The 12,679-nt window shown below is 43.7% G+C and overlaps 1 protein-coding gene across 1 annotated transcript in view; it reads right to left on the minus strand.

Moving 5' to 3' along the window:
- Window positions 1,239-12,679, minus strand: part of FSHR (follicle stimulating hormone receptor) — a 189,533-nt gene continuing 178,092 nt past the window's right edge. The window contains 2 exon segments of the mRNA NM_001285636.1: window positions 1,239-2,472; window positions 7,646-7,831. Coding sequence (NP_001272565.1) covers window positions 1,239-2,472; window positions 7,646-7,831 — 1,420 coding nt within the window.

The following is a 12,679-nucleotide window of genomic DNA, read 5'->3' on the forward strand; positions in this document are numbered from 1 at the left end:
GTCCTGCCTTATTGTGGAGTAAGAATGAAATCTCAGCTCCAATTCCAAAGTTGCTGTGTTCTTAACCATATAATCCATAGGCACACCATATGGGTTGTATACTTCAGTCAGGGTTTGACTGAAGAAGCAGAAGCAGTCATGTGTGTGTGTGTGTATATATATATATATATATATATATATATATATATATATATATATATATATATATATATACAGCAGAGATTTGTTACAGGGATTTGACTTACACAATTGTGGAGGTTGGTAAAGTGGGCTATGTAAGGATGTTGTCTCTGCATCTGATGCTAGTCTATAGGGCAGACAGTCATGAAGGGAAGATCACAAGCATGCTTGAAGCCATAAGCACAAGACAAACTCCACAAGGTCAAACTAAAGTCTATTTCTGTTCTTGTTGCTTCTGACCTTGGTGATAAAAGTGTTCTGCTGACGATGGGGGTTCTTCAACATGGAGCAAAACTCATACTTGACTTAAGAGGCAGAGAACCCGAGGAAGGTTCCAGGGTATGGTGGACCCACTGCAGACTCACAGCAGTGAGCCGAATCAGCAGATGAGCAACAAAGTGTGAGTGACAAAATGGCTGCAGCTTCCCTTCCACCCTCCTGTTTTCCTGAAAATCTTTCATGTGGCCTACCTTCATGGGAAATATTTAAGAAAGGGAATTCTGGGAAATGTAGTTCAGCCTACTCAGGTTGACATATTTCAAAGCATCACATAGATATCCAGTGAATATTCATTGAGGGAATGAGTGAGTGAATAAATCTTGCACTGCCTCTCTTGCAAGTTCTCTGGGAGTCAGAACATTTAATTTTGGCTCTGCTTTTTATAAGTTGAGCAGTTTTGAACAAGTCACTTAACCCTTTGAGTTGTGTGTTCCTCATCTATAAAACTCCAAGCATAATTCCTGTTCTGCCTGTTTAATAGGACTTTTATAGGGATCAGTTGAGATGATCTGAACAAGAGCACTTTGAATGCTATAAAGGATAGAACAAATGTTATGTAGTACTACATTATTTTAATTATTAATGTTGTTATGAAGTCTTCTGTTTCTTAATGAATCACATGGAGTTAATAGTTTCTGACCAATTTACCTTATGGATGTGCCAGGGAGATTAAATTAGATGAAGTATGTGGAAGTGCTCTGTCAGCTCTTGCATGGCATATTCTTCAAAGGCAAGACTTAATTGTCATTCAACACTCAGAAACATTTGCACATTGTGTTTTAGTTTTTGGCTAAATGTCTTAGGGGAATGAGTGTGTAATTGGAACCATTGGTAACCCTGGGAGCTGGGGGGCAGTGGCCATTCCTTGGATGAAAGTTGTGGGCAGTGAATGAGGTTTCTGACCTGTAGGTCTGGGCTTGCACTTCATAGCAGCCAAACTTACTCAGCAGAATGAAGAAATCCCTGCGGAAGTTCCTGGTGAAGATGGCGTAGAGGAAGGGGTTGGCACAGGAGTTGATGGGGTAGAACAGGACCAGGAGGATCTTTGACTTGGACACAGTGATGAGGGGCACCTTGAGGGAGGCAGAGATGGCAAAGAAGGAGATGGGCGCCATGCAGAGGAAGTCGGTGAAGATGAGCATGGCCATGCGCTTGGCTATCTTGGTGTCACTAGAAGAGGATGTGATGTTGGGGTTCCTCACCGTGAGGTAGATGTGAGTGTAGCAGCCACAGATGACCACAAAGGCCAGGACATTGAGCACAAGGAGGGACATAACATAGAGCTGTGACAAGGGGCTGTCAATGTCCATGGGCAGGCAGATGCTCACCTTCATGTAGCTGCTGATGCCAAAGATGGGAAAGAGGGCAACTGCAAAAGCAAAGACCCAGCCCACCAACATGATGCTGGCAGCATGGCGGAGCTGCACCTTGCATTCGAGCTGCATGGCGTGGGTGATGGTATGCCATCTTTCCAGTGTGATGGCGGTCAGAGTGTAGACTGAAAGCTCACTGGCAAAGACAGTGAAAAAGCCGGCAGCATCACAGCCTGCTCCAGTTTGCCAGTCAATGGCATAGTTGTGATACTGGCTTTTGGTGTGGACATCAACTGAGGCTATGAGCAGCAGGTAGATTCCAATGCAGAGATCGGCAAAGGCCAGATTGCACATGAGGAACCGGGGGACTGTGAGTTTATACTGGCTGGTGATCAGGATCACCAGCACTAGGATGTTCCCAGTGATGGCCAGGATGCTAATAAACCATATCAAGACTCTGAGAATATCATACCCCATGATATCTTCACATGGATTAAATGCATCTGGCTCAGGGGAGCAAGTCACATCAACCATTTCATTGCATAAGTCATAGTCAAATTCACTGTACATCATGTCAAATCCTTTGGCATAGCTGGGCTCATCATCTTCTGCCAAAGAGATTCTCTGACCCCTAGCCTGAGTCATGTCATCAACTTCTTGCCTTAAAATAGATTTGTTGCAAATTGGATGAAGGTCAGAGCTAGAAAAATACAAAAAGGAACAGAGTCAACATGTTGGATCCAGAATGGCAAATATATCACTGTCTTTACACAGGGTAGAGAATGGGATTTCTTCTTGAGATTTTTTTTTCTTCTAACAGTTTGTCTGCCCTTGAGACTAAGCTCAAGGGTTAATGCTTCTTACTGTAAATGAACAGAACAACTTGTGTATATATTCCTAGAGTTGGATGGCCCACTCGGGAAACTATCTGGCCACAAACTGAATGTGGGGAGGAAGGCGCCTGGGACTAGCTAAGTCTTACTGTTAAGTGCAGATAATTTACAGACTTGATATCAACTCCACCCTCTCCCTTCCCCATCTCTCTTCAGCCCTCCCTTCATATGCCTGAGTAGTATACATTCCATTTTCTCTACACTAAACCCCAGTCCTAGAAGCTCTGGACTGTCCTCTGACTCAAGTGGGAATTTGTCTGCATAGAGTGGAAGATCAGAGTCTTTAGTTTGTTCCCAGCCAACTCTAACCCTGGCTCTTTGGTAGTTGTGCTACTAGGAGGTCTGGTAACTTGCCTGAAATGTTACTGAGGGGTGTATTCTTTATTATTTCACTCCTCAAGGGCCACAGTAGGCCTCAGGCATTGTCTGCAAGGTAAGCCTGGCTCTCTCATTTTCGGCAGTTTGCTAGTGAGATCCCAAAAGGATCTCAACCTGAGAATGCAGGTTGTGAGGGATTGTAACTCATGCCTTAGGGAGCTGGATCTTCTCGGGGTCACTTTTCCTATCTTAGTTTCCCCCCTTTGAATCCCAACATACAAGGGGCCTTGCCAACAGAATATAGGCACTTCCAGAAAGGATTTGAATGAAAGGCAGATGACAAATATTCTATCCAGACAAGTGGATAGTACTTATAGAGATGGGGGTAGTAGTTCTGAATAGTTTTGAAGCAAAGTCTTAAGGAATGGGGATGTTTCACACTGGGTCTTCTTTTGAATGGAAACACACACACACACCCTATTCATTTCCTCGCTCCCTGAGCAACAAGCTCACAGCAATGCTGAGTGACTGCATTTTTCTCAAGCCTTAACAAAATCTCAGAAGTGAGTGGGGAGGTGAGTGTTAAAACTCTTCAAAGACTGTCCCCTCACCCCCAACTGTAAGAAGGAGAGAGTAGATGGGTGTGGAAGAGGTAAAGGTTCCATTAGGTACTGAATGATGGGGTTTGGTCAAGTCTGCAGTGGACATGGACTGGATTGAATTTTCCCCATGACCCTCTAGGAGACGGGGCTGTTAGTGAGAACCGATTCCTCCCTTCTGTCCCTTCCAGAAAGTGAATTGAATTGCCAGGAAGTCATTTTTCCTTTAGGCCAATGGACTCTTTTTTTTTTTTTCCCCCGGAGACTGTGTCATTTTGTTTTGTTTTAGGGACTGATAGAGCTTCTTACTTACATCAGTCATAGTTGAAACTAAGGAAGTTAAACAGTTAATAACATATATGGAATTGAAAACATGCGCAAAATCTTTTGGTTTAGCCAGAGATCGTGCAAAAAAAAGTAAGGCAAGCTCAGAGACAGGCAAAGAGGGAACAAGAGAATCACTCTGTGTTTCTCCAGTCATTGGATCGGCGGCAGCCCGGTTCTAAGAACAGGAAGTAAGTAACCTGGCACTTGCAGACTGGGATTCGGTTCACTGGAATGGATCTGATTAACCATCTAGACACAGCCTTCACTTCCTGGGGCTTATGTTGACTGCTGTGATGATGCTTATTGTTGATACTGCTACTGGTATATGTTAAGTATTGATGCTTTCCTTTCCTGAAACAGAAGTGACCTAATGATATGAGTGGGGAAATGGTAAACAATGTATGTCTATGGGAGAAGACTAGAAAGAAAAATGGAAGCCGGGGAAATAAAGTCTTGCTTCTGCAATACCTCAGCAATCCTAAGTATTATAATAAATTGGCAATTCAGTTTGGGGTGGAGTTAAAAAGTGGTACTCCTGGACCCCAATAAATCAAAGTACAGTTACTTGGGAAGTGCATGGCAGAGTGGCCCAGAGTCTGAGCTTTGAAGATAGGCAGACCAGAGAGTTTGAGTCTGACTGGCATCGGTCAAGTTGTTTACAGTCTCTGAGCCTCGGTTTCTGCCTTTGTGAGAAGAGAATAGTGTTGTTACTTTTGTGAAACTTAAATGAGATAAAGGTGCAAAGTTTTAATATGCCTGGCAGTGAGTACTAGGCAGGTATCAGCAATATGAAGACAGAGGATGGTGGTTACGTACTGAGTTCATATTGGGGTCATGCCTTATGTGGGTACTTAATGAATATGCCACAGTGCATCAGTTTAAAATCTAGCTGGAAAGAAAGCACCTGAGTACTGCTGCTGCTACTGCTAAGTCACTTCCTGAGTACAAGAAATAACAAAACAAGACAAAATAACAATGTTAGCTGAGTATAGAACTATGACAAGGACATAACCAGTTCAATGACAAATGAGGGAGGGGAGTGGATAATAAGATGTTTTCCATGAGAGTTCAGAAGGGCCATTGGCCAAAATCTCACAGCCACAGGGCCTAAGATTTACATTTCGGGCATTATTTCCAAGTGAAGATTGAGGGACAGTTTCATCATGCAACTTTAAACTCAAATTTCATTACCTAACCACACTACAGCTACTAAGGTATACCATAAAGTGACACAATTAAAACACAAATCCTGTGTTTATTATCTTCTGAATAGCATAACCATATTGTTGTGGGTTTGTGAATTTGCTAAATAGAAAGTGATTTCTGCTGCCGTTGTGTCCAATTCTGTGTGACCCTATAGATGGCAGTCCACCAGGCTCCCCCGTTCCTGGGATTCTCCAGGCAAGAACACTGGAATGGGTTGCCATTTCCTCCTCCAATGCATGAAAGTGAAGACGCTCAATCACTAAACATCATTTGCTAAATCACTAAACATCATTGTGATTTCTGTACTCTGTCTTGGCATGTCTTCTTTGAAGAGCTGTGGACCTTTCCTTTGCCACACCTGAGAAGCCCTGATGTAATTTAAAATAGGGACCTAGAGAGGGTGAGAGCCCAGTGGTCCAGAGGGACAAGGAAACCCTTCAAGCAATGGTACAGTGTAAGACAGACCTGGAGATTTTCAGTCGGGTGATCCCTGAGGCTGCATCTACACTACCAGGGGGTGGTGAGACCAGAGGAGTCTGGGCACCTGAGTAAGAGAATATATTCCTACGGTATATAGGAATATATGCGCACGTGACAGCACGCGATGTGCAGCTCCTTCAGTGGTCTCGGCATCCTCTGAGATTTCTCCTGGGGGGTGCTTAGTTTCAGGATTTTGGCAGTGAAACTGGTATCTTTCCTGACCTGGCTGGAATATCTCTTTCTGGAATATAAAAGAGGCAGGCCTTCTGCTTCAGCCCAAGCTCTTAAAAATTCTAGTTGTTAAGAGGAAATTCCCTAGCTCTTGAGCTAACTTGCAGGGAGTGTCTGATTCTGGGGAGTTCCCTAATGATGTGTGAGAATTCTGAAGAGCAACCCCTTTTCTGCCGACCCTTCACATGGGTCTGAGTGTGGACTGTTGCCTCTTCAATACTTTGAAAACATTTTAGGGTGTGTATCGTTTGGCTTGTTTTTAAATTTTGCTTTAGAGTAGGGGATATGTCTGCATGTTAAGGTTGAATAATAGAAGTGGCTACGTTAAGCCGTAAAACAGTATCACAGAAGCTGTGTTTATGCTGGGCTACTGTGCAAGAGTGGGAACCGGGCATCATCTGACTGAGTGCGACTGCCTGGTATGGATTGTGTCAGTGAGCTCAGGAGAGGCAGGAACTTGGAGAATTCCTGATACCCGGTACATTATATCTCCAATTGTTGTGGTTTAGTCACTAAGTTGTGTTCTGCTCTTTGCAACCCCATGGACTGTAGCCTGCCATAGGATTTCCCATGCAAGAATACGGGAGTGGATTGCCATTTCCTTCTCCAGGGGATCTTCCTGACCCAGGGATTGAAACTGCTTCTGCTACTTGGCAGGTGGATTTTTTTTTTTTTTTTTTTTTTTTTTACCACCAAACCACCTGGGAGGCACCTGTATCCCTGGTGGATCCTTTAAATATCTGGAACATGTAAACTTCAAAGTACCCCCTTTCCACAATCTCAGCTTTTTAGCCAGTTACATACTAGGCTGCTGCTGCTGCTAAGTCGGTGCAGTTGTGTCTGACTCTTTGTTCTCCCTGTGAAGAACAAAGGGATTGATCACACACCCACAGCACATCTCCACCACTTTGGTGCTAAGCTCCGAAGATGAGCTCGGGAGGTTTAGCATGATAGAGAAGGAAATGGCAACCCGCTCGAGTATTCTTGCCTAGAGAATCCCTTGGACAGAGGAACCTGGTGGGCTGCTGTCCATAGGGTCGCACAGAGTAAGACACGACTGAAGTGACTTAACGTGCATGCATGCATTGGAGAAGGAAATGACAACCCACTCCAGTATTCTTGTCTGGAGAATCCCAGGGACAGGGGAGCCTGGTGGGCTGCCATCTATGGGGTCGCACAGAGTTGGACACGACTGAAGTGACTTAGCAGCAGCAGCGTGGTGGAGATGTGCTGTGGGTGTGTGATCAATCTCTGTTATGACATCTCTGCTTCCTCCCTCCAAAGCTGACTTTGATCATCCCTGGTGGCTCAGACAGTAAAGAAGCCATCTGCAAAGGAGACCTGGGTTTGATCCCTGGGTGAGGAAGATCTCCTGGAGAAGGGAATGACAACTCACTCCACTATTCTTGCCTGGAGAATTCCATGGACAGAGAAGCCTAGTGGGTTACAGTCCGTGGGGTCACAAAGAGTCAGAATAATTGAGTGATTAACACTTTGGCACATTTATAGGATGCAGAGTTTGGGACTTTAAGTATATACCCTTTTTGTTATAAAGGAAAAAGGGAACAAACATTTATTAAGGATCAGCTATGAATCAGGCTTGCTTGGCATTTTTCATAGTAGCTCATTTAGTATTTGGTAGGTAGCCCACCATGTGGGTAGCTCTCTCCTGTGAACTCATTTTCCAAAAAGACACTAAAGCTTTGATCTAGAACTTGCCTAAGGGATTTCATCATGGATGCAGAAGTTGTGGACCAAGTACTCCGTTGGAAAAATGCCCAAACAGGGCTCAAGGGCTGGACAGGGAAGACTCACTCACGTTTGCCGCCTCCAGTTTGCGAAGGCACAGCAGTGGCTGGGGTAGGTGAGGCTGGCCTCCACGAGTGTGACAAATTTTTCCAGACTGGGAAGCTTTTTTAAGTGGTAAGTTGACTTGGCCCGCAGCTTCTTAAGATTTTCTAAGCCATAGCTAGGCAGGGAACGGATCCTGGTTCTTGAAATATCTCTATAAGGAGAAGAGGCAAGCATACCTGATTACTATGAGTCCAAATGTTTCTGCTGTGGTAGCAGTCAAAATAGCAGTCATAGTAGACCTGTTTTTACATGAGGGAGGAGGGAGACTCTTGTTCATCCAACACACCTCGGTAGCATAAATATTTGTCTAAAGGGACATTTGGCACTTGTGTTCATGGTAGGAGTATATGGATAACAGGCTGCTCTGTATCCTGGATGTGCTAGCACCCTGGCTGGTCTGGGGCTTAACTGTAGCCCTTTCCCCATCCACAGTGTCTCTTTAGAATAGACACTCACTAAATCACATAGGATCGAGGAAGTGAGACTGCTTCCTCCCCACCATAAAACCAGATGTAAAAATATATTTCTTGAGCTGGGGTGGAATCTGTGGCCACATTTCAGAAAAGGATGCAAAGAGAACACACTATAAGAGGAAGGAGTATGAGGTGGGCAACAGAGGTACCCTCAGCCCAAAGTCCAAGTGTCAAGGGGGAGTGGTGGTGATGACGGTGGCATCCATGGACAGACTTGCCTGCGTGTGTACCCCGCCCTGCTACCTGTTACATTGGTGACCTTGGTCAAGTTACCTCACTTCCCCATGTGTCAGTTCCCTCAGCTGTAAAACAAGAATGGTAATAATCATACCTATCTCAGAGGGTGGTTGTGAGAATTAAACGAGCTAAAGTACATAGAAAACCTCCTAAGCAACAGACAGCTCTTGATGACAGGCAGCTGTCATCAGAAAACATCACACATACGCACAGAGTTGTTCTTGCTTTGTTGGAGACTCTATGCCTCGGTGACCCAAGGTCTAAAATGGAAATGAACATTTTAACCAGGTTCCTGTCCCTGGAGGGCTCCAGAGTCCCATCCTTGCTGGCAGCAACACCAGTGACATGGGCAATTTTCTGGCAGCGCTGTTAGCAGCTGCAACCTTCAAAACAACTGTGACCAGCTGGTAGGTGCAAGGAGATTTAAGTGGTACTGGCTTAGACTTTGGGGGTCAGTAGGCTGGCCGTGAATGAGTGCTTCTGAAGGGGGTGGTAGTGATGACCGGATAGACTCATTTCAAGCATCCTTGGGTATACTTGGTAAAGGAGAATCTTCTAATATCTGCATTTCCTCTAAGTCAAAACAGTAGGCACTCGGAGCAATGAAACTTCAGGGTGTGAATATATATCTGCTACCCTAGATGTTCTCCTAGTCTGGTGAAAATTACTTTCTCAAAGTCTTATTTTCATAGGACCATTGATTCTCTTGCTCAAAAATTTAGAATGCTTCCTATTGTCCAGTGAAACCCACTCATAACTGCTGCCCTGTTTGTCTCTTCCTTTTCCAAGCAAACTTCTTATACTAGTTGTCCATACTTGATGTCACTATTTTCTCATTTCCTAATCCAACTCATTTTCTCCCCAACCCCTAGTGAAACAGTACTCATTAAGGTCACATCCTTGTTCTAACCTTCTTGATTTTTCAGTTACATTTCATGCGTAAAATGCATTTCCATTTTTCTTGGCATCACGTTCTTTTAAATTTCTTCTGACATTTACTTTGGCTTATTTCTGATTTTGATTTTTCTCCTCTATCTATTGGAGTTCCTCTAAACTCAGGCCCCTTTCTGGCTGTACATAATCTTCCCAGGTGATCTTACTTCCTTGATTTCAGATACCACGTATATGCTGATGGCTTCTCTGTGTATATCCAGGTTTAGATCCTAGTTCTGAGCCCCAAACCCAGATAATCCATTGTCCATCAGATCCCACCCTTTTGTGACTTGCAAGTAGCAAAACTCAATGCACCATCTTCTTTTTAAATATCTTCCTCCTTTTGTTTTCCTTATTTCAGCAAATGACTCCTCCATTTCCCTGTGCTGTTCAGGATAGAAACCTGGGAGTTATCCTTGACTCCTCTCTCTCCTCCCTTGGAGTCAATTTCTTGTTTTTGCAAGCCTAACTTTCACCTTTGTTTCAAATTGGTCCACTTGTCTTGGCCACAACTTTAGTCTGTCACTATCATCTCTGCCTAGAGAGACAACAGTCTCAATAACTGTTCTTCTTGTGATCATTGTATTAAGGTTCTCCAGAGAAACAGAACTGATAGGATAGAGAGAGATATATAAGAGGATATTTATTATGGAATTTGACTCACATGATTTTGGAGGCTGAGAAGTCTCATGATATACCATCTGCAAGCTGGAGAACCAGGAACATTTGTGGTATAATTCAGTCAGAGACAAAAGCCTGAGAACTAAGGAGGTCACTGGTTTAAGTCCCAGAGTTGGAAGACCCAAGAACCAGGAGTTCTGATGTCCAATGCCAGAAGATAGATATTTCAGCTCAAGAAAGGAAAAACACTTGCCTTCCCTCTGCCTTTTTGTTCTGTGAGGGCCCTCAACTGATTAGATGATGCCCACCCACACTGGGGAGGATGAATCTTCTTTACTCAGTCTATTGAATCCAGTGCTAATGTCTTATGAAAACACTCTCACAGATACACTCAAGAATAATATTTTACCAGCTATCTGGGCACTCCATGACCCAGTCAAGTTGATATTAATTAATTTTCATTAATTTACTTTCTTTAATTTAAATTAGTAATTTAATTAATGAATTTAATTAATCATCCTGGCCATCTAGCTCTAATGCAATTGTTACACTGCAGATTGGGTGAACCCCAATCAGATTGTGACTTTCTGCTTATAACTAGTCAGTGATTCTCCATTGCACTTCCAATGAGGTACAAAGCACTGAATATGATGTGCTGGTCTTTGCCTGATTTCACTCACTTCCATTCTGTGCCCTTTTTGTGTTCTGCTCTGTCTTGCAGGAGAGATGGCCTCTAAAGTTTCCATTTCCCAGGCACCACCTTGTCAATCAGCCTTCAGTAGTGTTGAGCACATGGCACTGGTGGGATTGGCAGGTGGGAGGAAGGGTGAAGCGGGGGCATTTCTCATCCCTCCTCTGCCTCAGGCAGCGGCTCCTCTGTGACTCCAGCTTCATCACGCAGATCTGTGGAGGATCCAGCAGCTACCAGCCATCCCAGCTCTGTGCTTCAATTAGATCACGTCCTCACTTGCCTTTACAGTCTAGGATTAGTAGCAATTATCTACCTTTCCTAATCCCTTGACTGCTAATTCCCTGCTTGATACTAGGGAAATTTACATTTTCAGAGTTAATAATTATCTTGATGTAATACCTCTGTGTATTTTACTTAGTTCCCCTCCTTGTTAGATACCCAACAGATAAATTTGTCAATCAGTTTAGTTCAGTCACTCAGTTGTGTCTGACTCTCTGCCACCCCATGAATTGTAGCATGCCAGGCCTCCCTGTCCATCACCAACTCCTGGAGTTCACTCAGACTCACGTCCATCAAGTCAGTGATGCCATCCAGCCATCTCATCCTCTGTCATCCCCTTCTCCTGCCCCCAATCCCTCCCAGCATCAGAGTCTTTTCCAATGACTCAACTCTTCACATGAAGTGGCCAAAGTACTGGAGTTTCAGCTTTAGCATCATTCCTTCCAAAGAAATCCCAGGGCTGATCTCCTTCAGAATGGACTGGTTGGATCTCCTTGCAGTCCAAGGGACTCTCAAGAGTCTTCTCCAACACCACAGTTCAAAAGCAGCAATTCTTTGGTACTCAGCCTTCTTCACAGTCCAACTCTCACATCCATACATGACCACAGGAAAAACCATAGCCTTGACTAGATGGACCTTTGTTGGCAAAGTAATGTCTCTGCTTTTGAATATGCTATCTAGGTTGGTCATAACTTTCCTTCCAAGGAGGAAGTGTCTTTTAATTTCATGGCTGTAGTCACCATCTGCAGTGATTTTGGAGCCCCTCAAAATAAAGTCTGACACTTTTCACTGTTTCCCCATCTATTTCCCATGAAGAGATGGGACCAGATGCTATGATCTTCATTTTCTGAATGTTGAGCTTTAAGCCAACTTTTTCACTCTCCTCTTTCACTTTCATCAACAGGCTTTTTAGTTCCTCTTTACTTTCTGCCATAAGGGTGGTGTCATCTGCATATCTGAGGTTATTGATATTTCTCCCGGCAATCTTGATTCCAGCTTGTGCTTCTTCCAGCATTTCTCCTGATGTACTGTGCATAGAAGTTAAATAAGCAGGATGACAATATACAGCCTTGACATACTCCTTTTCCTATTTGGAACCAGTCTGTTGTTCCATGTCCAGTTCTAACTGTTGCTTCCTGACCTGCATACGAATTTCTAAAGAGGTAGGTCAGGTGGTCTGGTATTCCCATCTCTCTCAGAATTTTCCACAGTTTCTTGTGATCCACACAGTCAAAGGCTTTGGCATAGTCAATAAAGCAGAAATAGATGTTTTTCTGGAACTCTCTTGCTTTTTTGATGATCCAGCGGATGTTGGCAATTTGATCTATGGTTCCTCTGCTTTTTCTAAAACCACCTTGAACATCAGGAAGTTCACAGTTCACGTATTGCTGAAGCCTGGCTTGGAGAATTTTAAGCATTACTTTACTAACGTGTGAGATGAGTGCAATTGTTAGTGCTATCATTCAAATACTTCAGTGTGCTTGCTGACTTTTGCTTGCTCATCCCATCACTCCTGTTTCCTTATTATCTCTATTTGGATGTCTAATAGGCAGAGAAAGCTTTAGATATTAAACATTGAGCTCCCGATCTTATCCCAAACCTTCTCTACTTGCAGCCTTTCCTGTTGTTCATGCAAAAACTTGGAAGTCACCCTTGACTCTTCTTTCTCTCATACCCTGTGTACCCACCCTCCGCAAAATAACTTGGCTTTACCTTCCACATATATCTGGAATTTAACTGCTTCTCACAACATTTATTGCTATCA

The sequence above is a fragment of the Capra hircus genome, chromosome 11 (genome assembly GCF_001704415.2).
Source record: "Capra hircus breed San Clemente chromosome 11, ASM170441v1, whole genome shotgun sequence".
Taxonomy (NCBI): Eukaryota; Metazoa; Chordata; class Mammalia; order Artiodactyla; family Bovidae; genus Capra; species Capra hircus.